The sequence below is a fragment of the Mirounga leonina genome, unplaced genomic scaffold (genome assembly GCF_011800145.1).
Source record: "Mirounga leonina isolate KUSES-001 unplaced genomic scaffold, KU_Mleo_1.0 Mir_104, whole genome shotgun sequence".
NCBI classification, from domain to species: domain Eukaryota; kingdom Metazoa; phylum Chordata; class Mammalia; order Carnivora; family Phocidae; genus Mirounga; species Mirounga leonina.
Genome location: NW_023270231.1, coordinates 14307721 through 14334381, shown reverse-complemented (window position 1 = coordinate 14334381; position 26661 = coordinate 14307721). Strand labels below are relative to the sequence as shown.

Sequence of the window (26661 nt, the reverse complement as noted above, 5' to 3'; positions counted from 1 at the left end):
ATTGTTTTCTGAAAACTTTCCTTGTTCAGTCACTAGCTGCTGCCCCCAGATTGTATATGACAGTTGGGGCGCTATACACAGAGCTGTGGATCAAAAGCATCTTCAAACACAGAACACTTTCTTCCTTGCTTAACACATTTTCACGTAAGGATTTACATTTACACCTGAATAAATCAAAGTTATGGTTCCCTCAGTAACTGTAACCTGGACCAAACATAGCTATATTTTTCTGCTGCCAAGCGGGCTTTTAACTCATGCCTCCCAACTGTGAAGGGGAGATTTAATTCAGACATTATGCAAGAAATGCTTTCTGGAAAGCAAGTGGCTGGCCCAGTGAAGGTTCAGTGTAAATGGCTGTTCCTTTCAACTTGTGCTTTTATGCAAAGTTTCCCTGCAGACAGAAATCTTCCAGAGCCCCTCCACAGTCTTTCATGATGAGCGAAAAGATAACTTCTCCACTCCTGCAAGCTGTCACACTTGCTCATTCATGGGTCAGAGCCCAGCTTTGTTATTGCAGGCATTTGGTATCAATGAAAGGCATTACAAGGAGCCAAGACTAGATGAGAGAGTAAGGCGATTGGGGCACTTGCCCAAGGGGCAAAATTTAAGGGGCATCAAAAAACTCAAAAATAGAGACAAATCAAATTTAATGCCATATTTTTTAAAAAAAGAAAAGTTAACTCAAAAAAATCCATGGTGAACAAAATATCAAAATGTTGAATTTTTTAAAAATATTGCATTGATATATTATTTTTCTTGATTACTGAATTTTTGGTGCCCTCTTACATTTTGCTGCCATCCAGACAGTGCCTCATTTGTTTCTCCCTTGTCCTGGCCCTGAGAGGCAGTCCATATAGGTGAGGGACAGGACAGACAGAGCAAATGAGGAGAAGCCATCATGGATTTGGCTGTAGGCAAACTCCTTTAAACTTTGGTCACGGCAGATAAAGGAATATTGAAGAACATCTCAAGAAATATTTCTAGTTGGTATTGATGGAACAGAATGTGTTGGATTATTAATTTTATTGGAGAGAGTTCTAGTCAACCATCAACAAAAGCTGTCTTCTAATTTTCCAGGTGGATTCTCTGAGAATAAATGACACAGGGACCATCTGTTAAGTTATGCCAAACCACTCACTTTCCACACCTGCCAACTAAAGATCAAGTGACATTCAAGCCCCACATGTTGGCCTAGGAATTACTGCATGGACAGGGCTGTCAAATAGCCCAAGTGAGATGCTATAGCCTCCAAGGTCCTTGAGACCACGGCAGGCTTTTATGCTCTTCCACATTCCCAGTCCCCAGGCTAGTCCTGGGTTCCTGCATGCTAACATGGGTTTAGTCAACTGCTCATTCGGTGGGAGGTTACATTTGCCTCCTGACAGGCTTAAGCAGTTAATAGGGTGGAATCCTCTGGTAAGGCCAGTCATTTGCCTGCAGATTTTATTATTGTCTCCGATAAAGCAGAGAAAACCCTTTTTCTATCAGCATCCCTTCACATTGGAATAGGTATGCTTTGGGGAACTGCTCATCCTCAAAATGCATTCTTTGTAAGTGAGCAATCACTCCTTAAATACTTCAAAGATAAGCTTTTATTTTTTTTTTATTTGGCAATAGTGTTAGCTTTATGGACAAGTTGCAAAAATAATACAGAAATTTCCTATATATCCTTCATCCATCTTCCCTTAATGTTAAAATCTTAATGTCAACGTGACCAGAGCACAATTACTGAACCAGAAAATTCACCTCGGTACAGTCCTATTAACTAAACTACAGACATTATTCTAATTTTACCAGTATTCCTGCTAATGTCCATTTTTCAGTTCATGGGCCAATTCAGGATCCCACATTGAATTTAGTTGTCATGTTTCTTAAGTCCCCTCCAATCTGTGGAAGTGCTTTGTCTTTGGAGGCCCAACCTTCTGAAGAGTACTAGTCTGCTATCACTTAGAACATCCCTCAGTTGGGGCTTGTTGCAGCGTTCTCATCATTAGATTGAGGCTGTGCATTTTTGGCAAGACTCCCCACATAAGTGGTGGTGTCCTTTTCAGTGCATCTTATCAGGAGGCAGATGATGCTGGTATGTATCTTTTCTGGTGATGCTCCTTTCATCACTTGGTGAAGGGGGTGGTGCTCATGTTCCTCTACTGTAAAGTTACTATCTTTCCTTGTGCCATTAAAAAGTGGATACTTCGGGAAATACTTTGAGATCATGCAAATACCCTGTTTTGCAACACTTTTGCCCATCACTTTTAGTCCCTGTTGACGGTTCTTCCTTGTGACAATGATGACTGTGGTGTTTGCCTAATCAAAAGTGAACATTAATCATCTCTAAACCCTATTTAAGGCCCAAAGACCAAAACCTACTGAGGTGAAAGATAACAGTCTCCTGTCAAATGTGCCTTTCCCATGGCTGTGAGGTGAGACACTCAGTTGAGGTACAGCAAGCCTATGGCACCTGACTCCTCATCCCCACCCCTCACCGATGCAGGAACCAGGGCTTTCTCACTGACCTATGTAAACACTCAGTACTACCTGGGAAGAAATCATTACCAGTTGATAAGAACTGCCATGGGAAATGGAACATATTTCTATATCTCTGCTCTAGGTTGAGTGTTTAGTTTGTCTTAAAATCACTGCATCCCTGGAGCATCCTCTCTTTGACCATGAGAACTTGTAGACAGCAGTTCCAGGGCTGCTGGGGAGAAGAGAAGTGCACCACCAGCTCCCCTGTGCTTTGGGGTTTTTATTGTTCTTGGCAATTCTGTTGAGTCCCAGGCAGTGGGGTGCTGATGTGCGTTTATCAACTGGCTCTCCAGGAAGACAAGAACAGAGGCCTGGGTATACAGCGTTTGGCAGTTCTGTAGTATGAGGACCCCCTTCATGCTTGACATCACTGAACGCAGAGTCGGGAAGAGATGGACAGCAGCAGAAGAGGGTTCAATAGTACTTCTGTCATAGACACAACAGATGTAAATAACCTCAAGCACACAGATAAGAATAAAGTTTAGTAAGATAATTAGGAACTGACGTGTTTTGAGTATCTGTTTATTATGTTTGATTTTAATATAGCTTGTTTAATTATAGATATTTATATAAATTTTTAATAATGGCAGTTATTTAACAAATAACTCACAAGATTCCTAAAAATTTAACCCTCGGTTCTCATGAGCTGCTGTGAGCCAGCTCCAGCACACCACCCCATACAGTAGTTATCACGAGCAAAATTCTGGAACTCGCCAAAGGAGCCCCTGAAAAGGCAGGATGACACTTTTTGCCAGACCCTTCAGGAACCCGTATGAGGTCCAGATGCCCTGCAGGGAGCGGCTCTGCTCCAGCAGCAGCATCTGCGGCTTCTTGGCAAGCCTCCTGCGGAGCCTGTGAGGGCTCCAAAGCATCTGGCTGCCACCAGGCCTGCCTCAAGGGTTATTTTCAGTGCTAATGGGGTACAGGGTTCTCCCCACGCTCAGTACCTATTTGCCATTCTCCCAGGGGGCCACTTAGCCCTTTACTGTTCTTAAAAGAATTATAGGCCTGGAACAATTGGAAGGAGCATAGGAGGCAAGGGGAACAGAGAGGCAAGAAAAAAGTCACATGTACTGAGTATGGATTATATGCCAGGTACAGTGCTGCGCGTTTGCACCGATGTTCCTGTTTACTGTAATCCCAATACACCCAGAGAAAGAGCATCCCCATTTTACGGAAAGAGTGTCTGAATTCCCAAGGTTCCCACACTAATAAAAAGCAGAGCAGGATGTATCCGCAGCTCTGCTCATCGTTGTGGCCCCAGCATAGAGAGTATTGCACGTGATCGCAGCTCTAGAAGTATTTGTGGGTTGGACACATGAATGTAGCCTGACTCCAAAACCTGTCTCTTACCTCTACCAAGGAAATGAAGCCGGAGAAAGTGCCCTTAAATGGTAAAGTGTACACGTGAAGAGGCAGAAGGCAATATGGGTGTGAGAGGTTGTTGAGTTAAGAGTGAGATGGGGGATTCCCTCCAGGCTCTGCCTTTTACTGACTCTCTGACCTTATTAGGAGTATCCCTGACCTCTCTCTGAGGCTAGGCTTCCTCACCGGTAAAATGGGGAGAGTAAAACCTACCTTCCCATGTGGTTGCCAGAAACAAACAATTGGGATGCCTGAGAGAACACTGTGTAGGCTCAAGTGTGCTGAGAAAGAAAGTGTATCATATGCCACCATCCGTGACATCATAACGTTGTCGTATTGGCCTAGACAGGGCACCTTTAACACCATGGACGCAGAGGAAGAGCAAGGGGTGAAAAGAGAATGGCTTCGGACACAGCAGAAGTAGAGGAGTCTCATCTATTTCAGCTTTAATTTGGAGGCTTAAGTAGCTGCTCTCTGTCTAGAGCACACCACAGATGAAAGAATTTTTGCAAGCCTTGTCTCCCTGCCTTTTGTTTGAAATATGAGGGAACATATAGGCTAGAAGAAAACCCCGCTGCTTCTGCATGGTGGTACTGATTCCTGGGAATTAAATGGTAATTCAGAGAGGCAGCAGCGGCCTCCCTTTCACCCTGCATCAAGCAGGCCGCCTGGGATTATCAGAGACCCCAGAACTAGGGTGGCCATAGGGGGTGCTCTTCAGAAGAAGACACCTACCTACAGACTTCTTTCCCACATGGCAGGTCAGGGGCAGTGCTGGCCCAAGAACACCCTCTAGACTGCTCCTGGTGCCTACCATTGTCCTTTCCCCACACATCGCAACCCTAATGGAGCTGCTGATGCTATTTTCCTTTTGTTTCAATGTCTGATCCTCTTTACAGGAGGGGCATGAGTATGTGTACATGTGTGTATATGTACATGTGTTAAATCATACATGTATATTCAACACATTAGACAAATCACCCATTGCAGGTAGGGGAGGCAGGAGAATGGGAAAAAGAGATGGAAATAAAAGGTAAGAAACACATACACACACAAAAACAAACAAACAAAAACCAAACAAGTGAGGGCCTTGCACATACCAATGATGGTAATGTGTCATAAACTGAAGGTGATTCATTCAACCCCTGCACCTGACACCCAACGAATGCAGAAAGAGAAAGGAGAATACCCTCCTAGCATTCAGAGCAGAAGACCCAAGGGAGAAATCAGGTTCCACCATTGATTTGAGCAAGTCATATTTGTTCATGTATTCATTCCTACAACAGATAGCTTTGTGAGCCAGGCATTGTGAGGGAGGTGGGCAGGGAAGGGTCGAGCTGCTGTAAAGTTGGTCTCTGTCCGCACAGCATTTCCGGTCCCATAGGCAGAGAAGTCCACAGAGGATGACAACACAGATGCCATGACAGAGCAGGAAAAAGCTGTTCCTAGGACACAAGAGAGGGGTTGGGGAAGAGGGTTACTGAAAGAATTTTAGTGAAGCAGGAGGATGGAGAGCGAAGATGGAATTGGCAAGAGGCGATGCTGAAAGTGGGAGTTCTGCAAAGCCAATGAGCAGGGGCTTGCTATCTGAGCTTTGGAGCTCAAAGCCTGGCAGGGGACACTTACAGGAAAGTGCAACACCAAGAAATTAATGCTATAATATCAGTCCGAAGACATAGTTATGAAGACCCAGAGAAGGAAGTCCTTGATTCTGTGTAGGGGTTTGCAGGTGAGAGGATGAGGGCATGGAACTGAGAAGACTTTAGAAAGGAAGTATTGTCTGAGCTGAACCTAAAAGGCATTTAGGATTTTACGTGAATAGAAAGAATGGGAATTGAGAACACTCTAGGCAAGAGAAAATGCATGAGCAAAAGCCTTCCCTACCAGCATCTAAGCTGATAAATAAAAACACCAGAAATTCCAAACTGTCCGTGACTAATAGTGTGCCTTGGTTAACCAGCCCCCAGATTTAGTCAATGGACTTAAAGGGTTAAAAAAATAAAAAAGCTGGGGCACCTGGGTGGCTCAGTCGTTAAGCGTCTGCCTTCAGCTCAGGTCATGATCCCAGGGTCCTGGGATCGAGTCCCACATCAGGCTCCCTGCCCGGCAGGAAGCCTGTTTCTCCCTCTCCCACTCCCCCTGCTTGTGTTCCTGCTCTCGCTATCTCTGTCTCTGTCAAATAAATAAATAAAATCTTAAAAATAAATAAATAAATAAATAAAATTAAAAAGCTGATTCTGGGCAGGTAAAAACAACCCTATCTCCTGTTCAGACTTAGGAGTCATCTTTACATACTTCATGATTGATAAGCAGGGTACAAAATGATGACTCTTCTTTCTGTTAGAGGAATGAAACATAAAAACGGAAAGCCTGTTTTAAGAGTTGGGAGAAAAAAAAAAAACACTCCCTCTGGGTTTGGCGCAGAATTAAATCATACGAGTTACTCAGCAGCCGGCAAGGCACAGAACGAAGCCAGTGTGAAACAGCCTTTCAAAGTAACTGGAGTTGACAACTAACCTTGCTCTGGAAGGGGGAGAAAGGAGTTAACAGAGGCAGAAGTCTGGCCTTTCATCCTTCACCTGAGCCTGTCCCTTTCATATGCCAAGTGCAACTCAAGCAAGCTGGGGGAGAGAATTTAATACTATCATTAAAAAAATATCAACACCCAGGCTAAGGCGGACATCATCCCCTGAGTCATATGCCACCCAGGCTTACAATGGATAAGGTAATAACAGGAAACAGAGCTTCCTCATGCCACGCCTGCTGTGCTGGGCTGTAATTACCCAAACATTGACAATCGATTGAAGGCTAGCATCCTTTCCCATCCCCCAACACACAATGCCCCCCAAAAGAAAGCTTGGCATACTGCACTATAATTTCTAGATTTCCACATGTGGTTCTATCCGTGAGCAATGGTTCCTGCAGGTAGATACAATCTATAGTTGGGTGGGGAGACAGGCTTTTCCATGATGCCAACAAAGTGACAGTAAAATGGAATGGCTATGCTGTTATCAGCAGAGAAGATCCAAACAACCAGAAGAAAAATCCAGGACATTTATCCTGGGAGGCTTTTTTTTTATTGTTCCTCCAAATTTCCAACTTTGAGAAGTCGGTGCCTATAGAAACCAAATAACATGCCTGATGGTCTGGATTTTCAAAGTCAGATATTTGCACAGGCCATGTCCCCACTACTGCATGACAATGAATTTATGAGTACCAATGAATGTGCTTAAAGATTTTGCCATTTTATGGTTTATTAAATGCCATATTGGAAGATGCTGGGTTTTGTAGACTGGAAAAGGCTCTTTAATTAAGATGGTAAAGGACTGAGGATGAGTCCAACCAGTCTTCCATTTCCAGTGAATACTGAAGATAAAAAAAATTAGGTCACATTAGAGTGATGGCTATTAAAGTGTAGTCCTTGGCCCAGCAGCATCCACACCACCTGAGAACTCAGAAAAATAAATGATCAGGTCCCATCCTCCAAACATAATGATCAGAAACCTGTTTTTACGGCTCCTCCGGGTCATACTGATCCATGCTTAAGTTTAAGACTTTCTGCACTAGAGCTGTGGGTTCTCCTCCCCGGTTGCCTATTATCACCACCTGGTAAAGTTGTCATTGTGATGCCCCACCAATCCCAGACCAATTAAATCAGAATAGCTGGGGGCTAGAGATTTGACACAGCTGCTTTAAAAAACTCCTCCAGTGATATAAATGTGCAGCCAGAGTGGAGAGCCACTATATACCAGAACAATAAAGATTTAGATGAGATATTTTGGGACCTCTGATTATCAGTTGGGTTCAAAGTAATAATGGCTACTGAATGTGTCTCCTTCGTGGAACAAAAACCGTTTGAGAAGAAAAGAGATTTCCATCTTCATGAGCTGAAGAGCTTGGCTATGAAGCTCTTCAAGAGCATCAGAATCTTATACCAAACTCAGTGGTAATAATAGTATTTAATAACTCATCCAGCAAAAACAGTTACTCACCATAGGAAAGAGGTGGGCTAGGGCCCACAGTCAGAAGTCATTATAAAAGCAATGCACTCAGAGGCAGTAAAGAGTGACACCACACCTCCCACACACCTCAAGTCCAAATGCCACAATCCTCCAAGGGGAGCTCAGAGCTTCCCACTCACTTCTCGGCTTTGAAGCCCCTAGTACCCAAGGTATGTGAGACAGTAGGCTCTTCTCACCAGTGTCTGATGTTACCCAGTGTGCAAAATGATAACAACCCATCAGAACAGAACTCTAGGAGACCACTCACATGGGATGGGCAGAGCCTGAGCACTGCTGCTTAACAAATGAACCATGAACTTCTACCCAAACCAGGAAAATGGTTAACCCATTATAAGTGTGTTCCTCAAATTAGGGTCCACTGGCACATTCCAACAAATCCAGGATTTTTTTCCCCACGAAAAGGGATATGAGGATTACTGAACTATAAGAAATACTGTAAACTCTTTTCAACAGGAAGAGGCAACATTCTTTAGGATGTTTCTGGAGAAATGAGGAGCCAACTCTCATGTTCCTACACTACAAGTGAGAGTAAGACCAAATTCTCCCTTAATTTTTTTTGTAAAAGATCAAATAGCAAAGACTGGAACAAGTTCAACAGCTGGTTGGTGAATGCACTTATGAAAACACCACCATCATCATGACAATATCACAGGGTGAATCTTGATTATCCAAGCTTTTGGTTATTTTTTTTAGAAGATTTTTATTTATTTATTTGAGAGAGAGAAATGAGAGAGAGAGAACACAAGAAGGGGGAGTGGGAGAGGGAGAAGCAGACTCCCTGCAGAGCAGGGAGCCCGATGCGGGACTCGATCCCAGGACTCCAGGATCATGACCTGAACCGAAGGCAGTCGCTTAACCAACTGAACCACCCAGGCGCCCCCCCAATCTTTTGGTTATTATTCTCCATCTCCCCCAAGAAAAAGAGGGAGGATAGGAAGAAAATGAGAGGGAAAAGACCATGCTCTTATATCTCTCATGCCCATGATTATGCAGACTTTGGAGTCTGACTGACCTGGGTTTGAATTTTGACCCTGTCATTTATTTGCTGTCTGGCCTTGAATGTTAAGTCTATGAATTTTAGGTTTTTCATCTTTCAAGTGGGAATAATAATCCTTAGCACCAATGAGGGTGAGCAGAGAGAACACTTGGATGGCATTTAGCCCAGTGCCTAGAAAACAGCAAAGGAAGTAGTAGCTGTGATCATTAATTATTCACCCTTGAATACCCAGCTTCAGTTCCTTTGCGAAGACTTCTTGACAAAAATGCATACACATACACTCACACACACAGACACACACACACACACTCTCAGAGTCTTTGTAGCTCCAGTACATCTTGTATGCATCCATGAGATTTTAGTCATTACATTATGTTGCAATTGCTTATTTATATAATCTGTATAGATTTTCTTAAGGAAAGAGGCCAGGCTTGTGTGTCCTCAATGCCCGTCACATAGCTGATGTATCATATATATTTATGAATGAATGAATGAATCAAGCCACTGCATTTACCTAGTAATGAGATAAGAAGCTTAATTAGGATGGCAAAAATGGAAAGGACAAGACACATAAGGAAGTTGATAACAATCGTTGACTAGGGGATACAAGCAGTAAAGGAATAAAATAATAAAATGAATGCTCTGCAGTGTTTTCTAATGATAGCCAATCATAGATATAGTTCATCCAGGAAGCCCTTCTTTGAGAATTTTCTTGGGAGGAGAGGGGTGGGGAGAATGTTTATACATATACTTATAAAATACTTGGTTGTTTAAGTCTACCTAGTCCTCTGAAACCAGCCCATCTAGGAAAGGAGAGCTCTTGGACATTACTCAAACGCAAGGTAAGGTTGCCAAATGAACCTGAGTTAAATCAAGAATCCTTACCTTTCTCTTCCAAATCTTAAGAATTCTACATCTTTACTGTTACCACTAATCTATCTCCCTTGCTCTCTTCTGCAGACTCTGCCCTTTTGGAAGCCCTCTACTTATTCCCCTGAAACTTTCTCTTTGGTGCCATCCCTGCCTAATCTCTGAATGATGTCCACCAAATATACATTGGCTTCACTGCCATAGCCACCTCCCTACCACTATCCCACTCTTCACCCTGTCTCTAGAGTCTAGGCCTGCGCAATCTGCTCAGCCAGAAAAAGCCTTAAGCATTTTCACCATTGCAAGAGATAACCAAAGAAAGAAAATCAAAGTAAATCAGCTAAAAAAAAACAGATAAGAGGGTTTTCTTGACTGTGTAGGCATAGGAAAGCCTCCCTCCTGCCTCTGTAAGCAAGGGTTTCAGTAAATGGACAAGTCATCTAAAAAGTCTGCAATACATCCATACCTACACCCTGAGAAATCCTGTCCAACAATAAATATGGTGACATAATGCTACATGCTTAACTCCAATCCCCAAGCCATCCTTCACAGCCATGGGGGTTAATCACTGGAAAAGTAGGCCTGCTGAGCAAGCCATTGACTTTTATCTTTAGACTTCGACTGCTATTCATCAGCATCAATATTTTAGAGCTTAATCAGCTCAGTGCTAGTCTTAGTCCAGGACATCTACATCATCATGAGGACTCACCGCATCCTGACAGCTGAGGACCTCCAAAATGCTGTTGAGTAGTTCGACACAGTACTTCTTCTCCTGGACTTGGTGTTGCATCTCATCCTTTTGCTCCAGCAGCTCCTTCAGTTCTTTGGTGATGACAGGAAGAAGAATGTCCCGGCATTCTGGAAGGAAGGCAGTTCAGAGGCATTTGAGCATCCTCATTCTGTAGTTCCATTCCTTTCCTTCCTTCTTTCCTTCCTTTCTTCCTTCCCTCCTTCCTTCCTTCCTTCCTTCCTTCCTTCCTTCCTTCCTTCCTTCCTTCATTCCTTCCTCCCTTTCTCTCTTTCTCTCTTTCTTTCTTTCCTTCCTTCCTTCCATCCTTCCTTCCTTCTAGATAATTTTTCTTTAAATAAATAATTCATGAATATATTCTCCTTGTAAAAAAATTTAAATGTTAAAGATTAGGTGAAGATTTCCTTAGAACATCATTCACAATTCCAGTCCCTCCCCCAACACTCGATCCCCAGAGGAAACCAGTTCTTTTATTCCATACATATGTGTGTAAAAGGACTGTATATGCATATATATACATACATATACAATTTCTGTACGTGTATGCATATAAAAATGTACCAGTATAAAATATGTAGTATCATTTTGATTTGGCCTCCACTTAAGTAAGATATATTATACTGTGATGATAAAACTTTGTGATTTTTTTATAATTTCACATATGTATCAGTATAAAACATACATGCCATTTTGTTTTTGTGTCTTTTTCATAAAATGGGATTCTGCTATATCTTGTTTTGTACCTTGATTTTTCTTCACTTACCTATTGGAACATTCACCTTCCTGGAGCACTTTCTATGTTATTACAAATAGGGATCAACTTAATTATAGGTAGCTGTTGTATAGTATTCTCTATTATGGATATATTTTTTTTATTTAGTCATAGCCCTAGTGATGAACATTTTTCACTGGCACAAACAGTACAAAAGTGAACAACCTTTCACTTGTATCCTTGTGCACAATGGTTTTCATTTTAAATAAATTAAAATGTTCACAAAAAAGGGTATCTCTCTTAGCATTGCTGTCTCAGGAGATTTCTAGAAAGTTCTGAAATCCTACACAGCTTTGTTTCTGTATTTCTCTTGAAAATGGCAAAACTTCCAAGGACCAAAAAATATTCCCCCAATTTTTCAAGCTACCTCCACCCATCCACTCAGCTTCTGGAGCTAAGATGTAAATCCTATACACCAAGATTTCATTTTAATTCAATACAACAAACAGGTATTGAATATCTTTGATGAGGAAGGCACTCTCTTTCCAGAAGTATAGCAGTAAGATAAGGTTCTCACCCATTAGACACTTAAAATCTTGACAGTGATGATTAGCAGCAAAAACAAAGAACAATGGCAGAACATAGAATAAGATAAAGGTGGGATGAAGAAGAAAACATCTCTTGTTCTGTCACCCCAATATCTATTCCTTCTTCCGGCACAGCACCCTGGTTTCACTCTGGGGAGCCACGCTGCTGTGGAATATAATCCTAGGAATACTCTCATGAGGCTGCTTGCCCTTCTCTGGACAAGGGCTGGACATCTAATCCTAATTAGGATGACCCCCTGAAATCTGAATCTTGAGGGAACTTTAATAACAACAATTGCTGCCATTGCTAACATACTGAATGCTTACAAGGTGCCAGGCACTGCTTTAAGTGTCTTGCATGGATTACCTCATTCAATCTTTCCAATGACTTTGGGAGATAGATACCACTATTTCCCCATTTCACTGATGAGAAAACAGAAGGACGTGCCCAAGTGTACATAGCTAGTATGTGGTAGATTCCAGTCTGACTGCAGAGCCTGTGCTCTTAACCAGAATGCTCTTAGATGAAGAATATAATCTTTCTTGGAGCTCAGCTGTCGGTAGGAAGTGCCCTGAAGAGGCTGCCCATGGTTGCCTGCTGCTTCTTCTCCCACTCCTATTCTGGGTCTCTCCTCTCCGATGACTGGTTCCCCAGGTTTCCTCTGATTCTATGAACTACTCCCCATCTTCCAAATACATTATTTTTACTTAAATTTAGCAGAGTAGGTTTCTGTTGCTCACAACCAAAGAATCCCAACTGGTAGAGTCATAAAATACCATGTGGGCTTCAGATGGGAGAAATGATCTCTGGTTAGAAGATTCATGTAAGACTTTATAGGCTCTGATAGAATTGTGTCCCTTCTCTCAGAGCATCAATGTAAGTTTGTAATTAAATTCTAATTAGTATAATTAGTTAATGTCCCTTCATCCAACCAAAGTGTAAGCTCCATGAGAGCAGACTAAATCTCAAGTGCCTAACATAGTACCTGTATCATAGTAGTAACTCAGTAAATCTTGGTTGAATGAATGGAAGATAAATTATTTGAGATGATCATTGATGAGTAAATGGCACTGACATAGGAGGAGTGAGGATTTAGGATACATAGGTCTGTGTAAGTAGAATAGGCTTTTGGAAGTAGAATAATGGAAGATAATTTTTAAAAGGAAAGTTCTTCAATTTAGTGGGAGGTGAAGGTTATAGCTCTATGGAAACAAAGTTATAGGCAACCAAAATTTTGATTCAGCTTTGCTTAAAATTAAGGTGAAATCATAGGCCACAGGTTTAATAATATTTAACTTGGACTCAAGAAATTATTGGCCTGAGGACTTTGAGTACAACGAAATGTACTGGGTGAGCCATTATTTTTCCCTTAGAGAGATAAGGGAAAAGACAGGATAATATTTACATACCAGTTACCATAACATTTAAGTTAAATCTATACCTGGTCCATAGCTTATGACTATAGGTTGAATTTTTGCTCAGATCTATTTATTAAAAGGAGTAAAGAAAGTTGATGCAATGTTCATTCAGAAGTTTGTTTGAAAGGTTATCTTCTGGTTTCACTTATTTGTGGAACATAAGGAATAGCATGGAGGACATTAGGAGAAGGAAGGGAAAAATGGGGGGGCGGAATTGGAGGGAGAGATGAACCATGAGAGACTATAGACTCTGAGAAACAAACAGGGTTTTAGAGGGGAGCGGGGAGGGGGATTGGTTAGCCCGGTGATGGGTATTAAGGAGGGCACACACTGCATGGAGCACTGGGTGTTATACGAAAACAATGGATCGTGGATCACCACATCAAAAACTAATGATGTATGGTGACTAACATAACATAATAAAATTTAACAAATAAATAAATAAAAGGATGCTAATAAAAATTAAAAAAAAGAAAGGTTATCTTCTAAAGGATGTTGACAAATAACTTGGGAAATTTTTGTTTGTTAGAGAAAATGATATGAGTTAGCAAGCTCAATGTTGAAAAACAAGGTGAGTTCATTTGAAGTTGTAAACTCATTAGATGAATGGCTTCCTCAACTTGCTTAAACTTAACTTCCCAACTCTGCCTTCACCGAGGTTGTCACAAGTAAAACCAGCCAGAAGCTAAGAATTCTGCATTCTCTCACTAAGTTAGATAAGGATTGTAAAGTCTTCCTCTTTGAGAAGTTAATTTTGCAAGTAAAATAAAAGATCTAATAAAGGAAATTTTTAAAAAAAATTTTTTTAAAGATTTTATTTATTTATTTGAGAGAGAGAGAGAGCATGAGCAGGGTGAAGGGCAGAGGGAGAAGCAGGTTTCCCGCTGAGCAGGGAGTCCGATGCAGGGCTCGATCCCAGGACTCCAGGATCATGATCTGAGCCGAAGACAGACACTTAATCGACTGAGCCACCCAGGCACCCCTAATAAAGGAAATTTAAAACACAACAAAAAGTCTTGTTCTCCCACAGGTCTCTGGGCAAAAGGGAGTCCTCAAAAGATGTGTTTTAAGGAGATTCATGTCCCTGAAGCATAGAGGGGTAGCTGGAGGAAGAAAAGAGGGCAGAGACCCTGCAAAGGGCAGAGACCAGTGAATATGCCACTACCGTAGTCCAGGTGATGATAAATGAGAATATAAGCACTGGGTTCTACCCTTCTAGAGTCCCAGCCTCCAATGCAACATTTTTGTCTTTTGTTGAAGCTAAAGATTTAATAGGACTGTAAAGGAAGTTGGTAAGAAACAGATCAAGAACAGTCAATTGTCTTGAGTTTACAGCATAAGAAGACAATGTCTTAAAGTCTAAAATAGCCTGTTTTGACTCAAGATTAAAAATCATTTAAAACTATAGGGCACCTGGGTGGCTCAGATGGTTAAGCGTCTGCCTTCGGCTCAGGTCATGATCCCAGGGTCCTGGGATCGAGTCCCGCATTGGGCTCCCGGCTCAGCGGGGAGCCTGCTTCTCCCTCTGACCCTCTCCCCTCTCATGCTGTTTCTCTCTCGCTGGCTCTCTAAAAAATAAATAAAATCTTTAAAAAAAAAAAAAAATTTAAAACTATAAAATGGGATCACTAGGACCTAGAGTGATATGTAAAGAGATATGTAAAGCCAGATAAGGGGTTAATCCATTCAGGTAGTTAATTAACTCATTCATTCATTTAGTCAGTCTACTATATTCATTGAAGGCTCCCTAAGGGGCAATCACTATTCTGTGGTGGGAGGTAATGGTCAGGGGTTACCGGCCCATCCCAACAACAGAGCCAACAGAAGAGGCAGATGTAAATAGACAAGAAAAAACCTGGTGCTTTTACCTCTTGGGAGTGACAACCTACGAGGAGTGTTCATACAACAGAGCTGTGTAGTAACAAAGGTCAAGTTTTTCCTTAAAGGTTCATTCTGCTGGTGTTCTGTTGAGATCCTCAGTTAGATCCCATTACAAAGATATATGAATCCAAGGCAAAAGGCTACTTGGGAGATTTTAGATATTAATGAAGATCTCCTTGGGAAGTCACCAGACACTTTAAATTCTACTTCAAATAGAGTTAAAATAGTAGATCCTCAGGGAGAGGTCTGGTTTTGAGCTCTCCATCCCTATCAAGTATTTAAGTAGTAGGTAAGTTGCCTATGGATAGGGATGATGAGAAGGTATTCAAAGACTCAGAAGGGGTGAAATAAATGGTTGTTAAGTCCCCATCCAAAAGTCTACGATTCCCACAAAATACAGCTTCAGAGGAAGTGGCAGGAGGTAGGGTTTATTTGCTAGGTGGAAAGACAGTGGATGGGTCTGCATTATTTACAAACCACTGATGTTGTGGGAGCTGCAGACCAGGCCCCAGCAAAAGCAGTGGTTTATCAATCTGAAAGTCCTCTACTTCACAGATTATCAAAACCAAGCATCCCCACAAGACAAAGCCTCCTGGTGCTGAGAGTCAGCAAAATTTTAGCTGAGGGGGCCATTAATAACGTGGCCTGTTTTTCAGAAAGTACTTTATTTTCTCATTAACTATGATTTCTCAGAAATGTCTGGCTCCTCTGTTTTGAGATGAAATAATTTTTCTCGTTTGTAATTGGAGCTGTGAAATTATATTAGCCTGTAAAGCTTCAAGAAGTAGCATTTCTAAATTGTGGCTTGATTGTCAAGCAAACAAACACAAACAGCTTAAAAGATAAATGTTGCCAGAGCCTTAAATCAATCTTTATAGGCAGAGCCAATGAGTATCAGAGATCTGCAAACCTACCCCAGTACCTGATACCCGACAAAGGCTGGGAGATCTGCCACCAGGTGACAAGTCCAAATTGTAATTGGCCCAGCACTTAGGAAACTGCAGAGCTGTTCAACTCTGTATTTTCACAGGAAGGAGCTTTCTTTTGTTGACATGATGTTAGAGAGGACAATGCAGTGTTTCTGGGCTCTGGTTTCTTCCTTCTTGGAGAAAGTTTTGTCCTATGGAAGAAGGTGCTACTGCCAGAATCCATAGCTCTCTTGAAGTGTCATATGCTTTTGCAATAATTTCAAGACTCAGGGACTCTAAATATGAAGGTCCTTTCCCTCGCCTCCATCTCCATAATATTAGCCCCATAGAAAGAATGAAATAGAGATGCTTTGTCCATTTTGGAAAATCACTTTGAGATGCATCAGGGCCAAAACTACATCTGTGACCACAGCCCCAACCCCAGCTCCAGAGGGAAGCACACCTAAGAACCACATATGAACTCAGCATCTTCCCCACAGGTCGGCTCCTCCTCTGCTCGGTCTCAGAGTGAAGGCATCTCAGTCACACAGTCCACACCATCAACCAAACAACTTGCTTCCTCTCTCTGAACCCAACGTCAATCCATCATGAAGTCATATCCATCTGGCCCCCCAAGCCAGCCTTCTCCATCCTCCATTCCAAGTCTCCCAAACCTATCTCCCCATTTCCAATCTCAGTAGCAGGAATTTCCCCCTAACTCAAACCTGACCACAGGACCCACAGCTTGAAGTTCTTCCGTGGTTTCCGATTGTCCTCAGGGTGAGTATTGTGAACCCTTTGGCATAGCTGAAAGCCCTTTGTGACCAAACCCTTCATTACCTCCCCATACTCTACTTCCCACACTGTCCCAGCCTCTTCCTCTCCTGTTTGTTTTTGCACATTATTTTCTTTGCCCAGAATACTTTTATCCCATCTTTCTTTACCTAACTTCTTCTTGCCTTCTAGGTCTTAACTTAGATGCCAAAACCCCTAGGACAGCATCCCTGACATCCCAATATGACTTAGGTGACTCTCTCCTATATTCCTGTAGCACTCAAATTCTGTCTTAATCATATGTCACACTACGTGGTCATTGTCTGTGTAATGGGATGAGCAGTGAGATCCTTGTTATCATCTCAGAAATGAAGCCGAGGCCCGAAGCTGAAAACGAAAGATGTAATTACCCCTCATTCTAAATCAAATTGTCTCCAGTAGTGGGGTACACCTCAAGGTTTTCTGAGACATACCAGTTCAGTACCAGCCCCACACCAATCTCCATGCACCTGAGGGAGGATCAGCAGAGGTCTTTGGATATAAAGCGACGTCCATAGAGAAAGGCCCCAAAGTGGATATGGAGTGAGGAAGAGCCAAAAGGATCATTCATGAAATCTACGAAGATGAGACTGGCACCTTATATCCCCACTAGGGACATGTTGGCTGATCTTCGAGCCTAGATGCATCCCAGTTCTGCCAACACAATGGAGAGACATGAGAACACTCGGAAGCCCTGCTCTCACCAGAGGGAGAAGGGTTAAACACAAGCAAGGCATCTGTCAGGGGCTTGGTCACATCCTCAGTGTGGTTACTCCGTGTCTAAACCTGCTGGTAGCAACCTTCACTTGGAGTTTCATAGCCAGCTCCTTACTTTATCACCAATATAGGTTAATTGATTCTTCAACCCCAGTCAATATTTTACAGGCTTTAAGGTGAAACTCATTCTGCTTTACCCGAGTTCCTATTGACCGAAAGGTGAATTCAGCTCAGCTCAATCCTCTTGGGGGATGGTGAGGAGCTTGCGGTTATCAAGGCTTGTCCTGTCCTCCCCACAGCCCTTTTGGCAAACAGAGAAAATGCCTAATTGAAGCCTAAAATTCTCCCTGGGCATGGCTGAGCAGTGCAAGCTTGGCTCAGTGCTTTTCTTCTGTTCAGGTGTCAGAGGCCATGTGGTTGGATCAGCTGGACATGGAGGAGGACCTCCACACACAGCTCCTCTGACAGACAGCAATTTGTTCTCACAACCTCCCTCCTCCAGCCAGTGTGTCATGAAGAAAAGTAATTCCACCCACTGGGAAATCAATAACTACCCACAAACTTCATATTTTGGATCAGGTTACAAGCCTTTTACAACTCTACTAGCATTTCCCCCCACATTCTTCAGCAGCAACTCATGATTCACTTTACTTACCTCCCTGAAAGCACACCTAATTACAATATCCAGAATCATCCCTCACTGCCCCTCCAGCCTACATCTGCCATGATGTACATCTTCACTTTATGAAGCCTGAGGGCCAAAATATGTCTCCCCAGCTAAACAAACACAGCCTATTTAGAGATTTCAGAACTCAGCAACTGTAAAAATTCTCCTTAGGTATCTTAGAGGGGTGAATGCTAAAGAAGAAATGTAATTCCAGAACTTTATTGTAGACACCCACTTCACCTTCAGTCCAAGCTATTGCTTTTACCACATAGCCTTTATATTTAACATGAAACATGACATTGCACTAAACCTATAAGAAAATGCCCTATAAGAAGTTGAAATTGGCCACTCAGAAACATAGTGATGACAGGAAAGGTAGATTGATATATAGTTGCTGGAATTAAGAGGATGTATGTTTGTGCCCCAAAAATGTCACACTGATCATAAATATAATTTATAAGCTCTGATAGTCTATGTGTAATCTATTTATATCTTTGAGTATATAGATATAGACATAGATATATGTTGCTGGAATTAATCTATGTCTATTAATTTATGTCTATATATATATATGTAAAGAGAGAGAGAGGGAGAGATCAAATAATTACTGTAACAGATACTGTTCTACTGGATGTTATATTCTAGTGGATATCAAAAACAATTCAAGAGCATAATAATTGTCTTAGGTGGGATTCTCCAGAAGCAAACTCAGAGATGAGGTTTGGATGAAGGTGACTTACTTAAGAGGTGTTCCAGAAAACACTGGAAGGGGAGTAGAGAAGTAGAGACCATCAAGGGGAGGAGGCCAGGCAGGCTGCAAAGGCAGGCAAGCATCACGGGAAGGAGTGCGGGCCGCGGGGGCAAAACAGCTAGGGTATTTCAACCCTGGGAATGGACAGCCGTGGGCCCTGCGAGTGCTCTCAGCACACAGGCCCCTGCAGCCTAAGGGCAGCCCAGGGAGGCCAGTGCCAGCTATGGGGACAGAAAGTCCTCCTGGAGCTGTTGTGCACAAAAATGCTCGTCAATCACAGGAGGCCTAGAGCCCTAGAGTGGATGTTGCAATGACAAATATGGACAGCTGCCCCCAAGACAAGGAACTGGCGAACAGGAGAAAGAGAGCCTGGGCGTGCAGGGAAGGCCATTCCACATGAGGCAGTTAAGAAGACCTCTTTCCTGGGACCTGAGTGTGAGAAGGGAACAGCCTGCAAAGATCTCAGGAAAGAGCATGCCAAGCAGAGGAACTAGCATGTCCAGGCCCTGGGGTGGAAAGGTGCCTAACATGTTGAAAGAATCACGTGGACCAAGTGTGGCCAGATTATGGAACACGGGAAGCATACTAACGAGATGACAAACTTGGAGAGTCTGGCTGGGGCCAGGTCTCATCATGTGGCCCATGGTAAGGAGTCTGACCCTTGGGGGAAATAAACATGTTTTGTTTTTGTACTTTTAATGAGTGTTGGGGGTGGACCTAGAGAGGAAGAGGTAGAGGATTGTTGAGGAGGGGAAGAAGAGTTCTAATATTTATTGAGCCCTCACTATCTACCAGGCATTCTCTGTATGAAGAGAGTATCATTTTATCTATTTTTTGGATGAGGAAACTGAAGCTCAGAGTGGTTCAGTAACTTGCCTAATATCACACAGCTGGGATTTAAACCTAGGAAATGTGCTTCCAGAGCCCACATTCACATCTACTAAGCTATCCTGCCTCCTTACAGTAACAGTGATGGAGAGAGAAGATGAAAGTTTGATTAGTTTGTAGCACGAGAGACAGAAGTGGAGAGACGTGGAGCAGAGTTAACATGTCTTGCTGATGGATTAGATGTGCTATATCAATGTGTAAGCATATGGATTTTGGACAGTTGAGTGAGAAAATAATAGATTCATTTTAGGATTTATCAAATTAGGATCTAATCATGGGGACCATTTCATTGCCTCAACTAGCAAGGAATGAAAAGATTCCCATTGACGTTTCTCTGATGGTGTGAAGTGGCTGCAGAGATGGCCCTGTCATCACGCCTTCTGAGAGCTATTAGGGCATAATTGGTGTGTTCTGACAGGTACCTGCACTTTCACTTACCCCTTTGCACTTTCTGAGATCATTTTCACTGCCACTGCTGACCAGCCTCCTCCCAGCCAGCTCACTCATTAAACCATAATCAAGCTCCATAGAAAGTGCTTTTAGGAAAATAAAGGTGCAGATATGGCCAATTGAGTCATGACCCCAAATTTGATTTGTCCCTAATGCTTAGAACAATTACATTCACAATGCGATACCAGATGAGTGTAGCTTAGCCTGTTCTAAGACTGTCTCGCCCACCTCCTAACCCTGGCTAATGGAAGGAAAAGCAAATGGAAAAGCTTGGGGTGAAACCAAGTGGCCTCTATACTGGATAATCTGGGCCGTCTTTGAAGGAAGATTCCCATCAAAGTACTATGCTTCATTTCACATTCATGCAAGAGGAGAAATGAGTCAAGTTAGCTTTTTGACAGCAAAGAGCTGTGTCTTACTTCCCTTGCACCCATTTGATTCTAATTCAGTGACATCTGGAATTCAAATAAATTTATAAGCACTCAGGACACCTATTAGAACAGTCAGTACCACCCATACCCCTCCAGGGCTTATCATCCCTGACCCATTGCCTTTCTTCCACACCATGTTACACAGATCCCTTAATCTCTTCACCCCACCCCTTAGCCCTTTGGAGACTCACACGATTCACTGGCTTCATGGATTTCAATCTATACTTAACCAAGAACTCTTTCACCTTTAACTCTTTCTGAGCTAATTTGCAGTGGTATACTCAGAGTTTTCTCGGCAGTAGGAGTCATTATAACAAATGCGTTTTAATAAAAGGTAGAAACCATTTGTCCAGAAATCTATTGAGAATGAAAGGGAATGCGAGAGGGGGATATTAAGTATGAGACAGGCAACATATGTTGAACTCCTTCTCGGTGCCAGGCACCACACTGAGAATTTATTTAATCATTACCAAAACCTGTTCCATATATTATGTTACCGCATTTTACAGATGAGAAAATAGGAGCTCCAAGCAGCTTAGCTTACCCAGGGTCACTTAGCTAGCATGACCACAACCAAGGCAAGATTCCAAGATAGACTTGTCTGGCTTCAGTGCCAGCACCATTCCAGCTCCACTCACATGTGCATGAGTGCAGACAATCATTCCCAACTCCTAGATTCTGCCAGCACGAGGCAGCCACCCTTTGAATTTGTTAGCTCCCTCAAGCTGGCCTGAAATAGAAAATCCAAGATCCTGGTTGATTGATTTGTTTAATGGTTGGTTGTTTTGTTTTAATAAGGGTTAGGGTCCCAGGGGAATAAAACAAACAAATTCCAGTCCTGGAATCATAAACAATGATGAGCATTCATCAACTTGATGATTCAACCTTCAGTTCAGTCATTCACTTTCATTTTGTTAATTCAACCAACCATTTTCCTGAGCTACAATTGATTGAGCTTACCCACCTCACTACAGTTGGTTAGCAAACAGCAATCATGACTTTCAAACCATTCACTACCTTTTCCTAGGAGACAGTGAGAGCCTGGAGCGAGATGTCTAATCTCAATCAAGTCCTGTCTCCTATAGTTCCTAGAACAATCTTGTCACACAGTAGGATCCTAATAAGTATTAGATGAATGAATGAGTGTTTGCTGATTTCAGAGAGGGAGCCGGGTCTGCCTACATTGAGGGCAACTCTCAGAATCAGAACCCTATTTAGTGTTGGGTTGTTGCAATATTTATTACTCTGGGCTGTCCTTGAATAAACCAAGTGACAGTAGCTGGGGGCTGGGGGAGGGATGTTTAAGGAGCACTGTATGTGTGCTTCTTCACCTTCCCACCTTCCCTGAGCAGCCCTTCTAGCAATACCTTCCCATTCTTGGCTTTACCCCATCACAGAGGCAAGGATGGGAAGTGGACAGAACTCTGGATCGAGTGTCCAGAGACCTAGGTCCGGGTCCCAGCCTTAATATTGGTAGGCTGTGTGGCCTCAGATAGGTCATTTTCCTTCCTCTAAAACTGGGGATTAAAATGCCTAATTCATAAGAGGATCCAAATAAGACATCATACAAATTCAGTTGTAGCTATTAAGTATAAAGAGATGTGGGGCTCTGATGCTATGCCTAAGAAGTTTTGGGATCCAAAGCAAAGCACATTGGAATTTCAGTTTCCTTCAGCTGTAGCTGACATATACACTTGACAAAATACCTGGACCAGGCATGCTGGAATGAAATGGATTTGAAGCTATTACGTGCATTATTCAAACAAAGTGCGCTTCTGTCTGAAATACCAAACTCGGAGGACTGCGTTCCAAGAGGTAGATATAAATTGAAATGATTGGGATATACGCTTTGGATTTTTATCTTCCCTTTTGTATGTGGAGAGACTAAAGGAGAGCTCAGGCAAGCTTTTTCTGAACATCCTTTTACATTTCTGTTTGCAACTTAGAATAATAATGCCACTTGCCTGCAATCCTCAAGCCGCCCCCTGAGCAATCCTATATTGCTGCCATCACAAAACTTAAGAATACCAAGAAGAACACAAACCAACAGCAATGTTTTGGATCAATATGAGCAGTCAGCATTCCATTTCTGGGAAAAGTGCACATTAAAAGCCTCTTGTTTACATTTTAAGGTTAACAGAGGGGCCCTTCATTTCAGAGAATTAAATGAGAAAATTCTCCTGGATTCAAGCATTAGCAAAATGGAATGGTTGTGTACTTGTCTCCAATCATCATCTGATTCTCTCTTCCTCTCACCTTCCCCATAACAGCTCCAGAGGAGAGGAGGCTGGGGCCCCTCTCATTTACAGCCCTACACATTTAAAATCCAGTGTTGCTCATTACAAAGGGAAAAAAAGAGAAGTGTAATATATTTCACACAAGCTGAATAATTGGAAGCAAACTTCAAAGAAGGGGGGGAAAAATCACTGCCTTTTACCCCCCACAAATAAAAGTGGAAATGGGGAGAATTTCTCCTCTGGCCTCTTCTTCTTTGCTAAAAGCACTCAGCTAAGAAGGCAGAGAACAGAGACAGTCTTGAGGGGGTGGGGGCTTTTGCCTGCTTAGTTTATCCATTCCTGCAACAGAGCCCACGTGAGCTCTCCCCTGGAAGGCCCAAAGCAAAAGAGTGATTTAAGAAATGAATCACATTAAAAAAAAAAAAAGAAAAAAGAATCACATACTTAGGCCCAATATTTTAATGAGAGGATCAAAGAGATTCTGTTTGGACTCTGAAGCCAATGAAGAGGAAACTGGGCTAAGATGTGAGACAGGAGAAAGTAAACAGAATAAATATCAGTCAGCAACATGTAATAAGCTTTCTGTACAAAGGGAAGACAATATATGGTCTTTATCCTTGGGGCAGTCCAAGTGTAATAAAGAAAAGAACCAGTCAATTGATAGGAACAGTATAAAAAAATGCATACAATGAAACACACTGTATTTCCAATTATGTTTGGTCCCTGCTGATGAACTTCAAACTGTACTCCTATGAAATTAACATTTATATTTTATTTCAGGCATGACATGTTGATATACTTACTATTAGTTTTATGTATTTCTTCCCATGCTACCTTACTCCAAAAAGAAAAAAAAAAGAAAAAGAAAGAAGATGACATGCCAATGTAAAAGTTAACATAAGGGCTCCAAGTGCCCATAAAATGTAGCTCTTCACTCGTGTGATAAACAGGGCAATAAAGAAAATCACCCAAGTTCTAGAGTTTGCTGGTCATTAAGGTAGAAGAGAACTAATTCTGTAAGAGAAACAGATTTTTTCTGGTACTAAATTCTTAAAGAAATTTTTCATACTGAGTTAATGTTAATGGTCTACATTAAAGTTTAGTAGTGTTTAGCTGCTTTTGACATCAGACCGGAATTTTAACCCTGAGAAGAACCTGAGAAAAGCTAATGGCTTCTGTTCCTTTGTGTCATGTATCTATGCAAAACATAAAAACAACAAATGGAGGAGGGCTCACGACTGTGCACTTGTCCTTACATGGCACTTTCATGTATTTTTCATGCAAACAAATATTTATTTGTTTGCCTAGAAAATGTCAAGCATCATAAATGGCACAGAGGTGTATGGGACCAGGATGTAAATGGCAAAGATAGAAGTGACCAAATTCAAGGCATATATAAGAAGATTCAAAGGCCTTAGTGATTGATTGAAAGTGAAAAATGAGGCACAAGAAAATCTGAGAGCTAGCTCCAAATGACTGGCAGAAAAATAATGGAAGAGGAGAAGGTTTTCATGAACAGAACGAATACAGCTTTGGAAATGTTGAGTTGGAGTACCTGTAAGACATTCAAATAGAGATGTCAAAGGGACAGCTGGCTAAATGTGTCTCAAAATGATCTACTACAAATGGGTAAGCATAAATTCAACTATATGAAGATGCATTGAACATGGCTGCATCCCCAAAAGCATTTATAATGGCTATTATAGTGTATTTAACAGAGAGCACCTCACTAATATTTGGTGAAGACCATGATGAAAGGAAAGGAAGGAGAAGGAAAAGGAGGGGAAAGAAGATACGGAAGACAAGGAAGAGGAGGAGAAGAAAGTAAAGATGGAAAAGGAAAAGTAGCAACACCTGGGGTCTGAATGAGGATGTCTGGGGACACATGTTGGGACAAAGCAGCTCAAAGGGGCTTGGAAACATGAGGGATTTTCACTTGAAATTTTTAGATCATCACAAAGACAGGTTTAGAAAGAGCCCAAAGATGGCTAAGCAGCCCAAACTGCCCAGGGGGCGTAACCAATACACTTGTCAACATTGTCACTTTACTAAATAGGAGCAAGTAGGAGTTGGAGGGCAGAGTTTTCTGGCAACAAGAGTCAACCACTATTTCTAGAGCACCTATAATGTACCCAACTGTTGAAACTGGGATGGAACATAGCTAAAGTTTGGCCCTTTCCCTTAAGGACTCTCCTGCTAGAGCATCATGCACAGCCTACTAGCCCAGGACAAACAAGGCATAGTGATTAAGTGGACTATGAAGAGGAGGAATGCAAAGAAATGTCAGCATGAAGGAGGCTCCATTCTCATTCTGCTGATGCCCTAAGGACCAGGCCACACAATGAGTGCTACAGAGCCAATGGCGGAGGATAAGAGCAGGAATCTCTCTGTATCTTTGTTTCTTTATTTGTAAAGTGGAGAAAATGAGAGCTCCTCCCTTCACAAGGTTTAAAGAATAAAATAATATGTGTAAAGCACTTGGACCAGCACACCTGGACCATGGTAAGCACTATATAAGTGCAAATCATTACTGTTTATTTTTGTTTTAATTTCTGTATGTAACTTTCTAGGTAGTAAAAACATGCTGTATCTTGATATGGGTGGTGGTTGCATGGCTGGATACATAAGTAAAAAATTCACTGAGCTGTACATTTAAGATTTGTGTATTTCACTATAGATAAATTCCACCAAAGTTACAAAATATATATTGTTACAGTGGAAGGTAATAGTTTCCCTTCAACAGGTGTACACAGTAAGGCTTGAGGAAGTCAAGCAAGTTGCCTGAGATAGTCCACCGGATCTCAGCCTGCCTTCCTATGTCAGCTGAGCCTTCGTCCTCGACAGGGCTCAAGACAGTGGCCACCCAAAGATGCTGTCCCACACTCAACTTGGAGAATCTTCTGCATGAAGAGAGAGCAGCTGTTCCCTCCTCTCTTTCATTCTTTCTCCCACCTTCCACCCTCTTCTCATTTCAGCTCAATTCCATTGTCTCATTAACTATTAAAACCAAAATCCTTGCCAAGTCACAACCTGCAGGTTTCCCTTCACCCAGAGAAGGACTGGCAGTGATAAGGACTGAAGGGAACACACCCCAAGCCCTGCAAATTCCTCAGGGGCTGAAGATGCCCCACTAGGCACTGAAGTGCACCCACTGCCAAGACAAAGAGCATCAGCCAGAGAAGAGTGAGTGATCCTCATTTACGAGGTGCTGTAGAAATTAATTTTGTATGCCTCTTCCATTAGCAGTGTGTCTGAGTTAAACTTAATATGCAAGTTATCATGTTAATCTTTGATACTAAAAAAGAATGTATCATCATTAACCTTCCTATCCCTGCATTTAGCAATGCAGTCTTTTTATTAGCCACATGCAAGAGAAGTAGCATTATTTCTTGGCATCTCAGTGCTCTACCTATCTGTATGCAGGTCCACCGGTCACTTTGTAAAATCTCTGCTGATTCAGAAGCCCATTTTTCAAACATTTGACTCTAACTGCCCATAAGTCACCAGAAGTTGACTCCACCTTCCCCCCATTTTTTTTTCCAGAGTTGTCTAAATGAGAGTGAATTTTCCACTGAAAGAGCATTCCACAAAAAAAAGAAAGAAGAAAGAAAGAAAGAAAGAAAGAAAGAAAGAAAGAAAGAAAGAAAGAAAGAAAGAAAGAAAGAAAGAAAG

The 26661-nt window shown here is 42.0% G+C and overlaps 1 protein-coding gene across 1 annotated transcript in view; it reads right to left on the bottom strand.

Annotated features, from left to right (window-relative positions):
- DOCK2 (dedicator of cytokinesis 2) overlaps positions 1-26661 on the bottom strand; it is a 418491-nt gene that overhangs the window by 254040 nt on the left and 137790 nt on the right. Inside the window, exon 26 of the mRNA XM_035014007.1 lies at positions 10490-10638. Within this exon, the coding sequence (XP_034869898.1) occupies positions 10490-10638 (149 nt within the window). The remainder of the gene's footprint in view (positions 1-10489; positions 10639-26661) is intronic.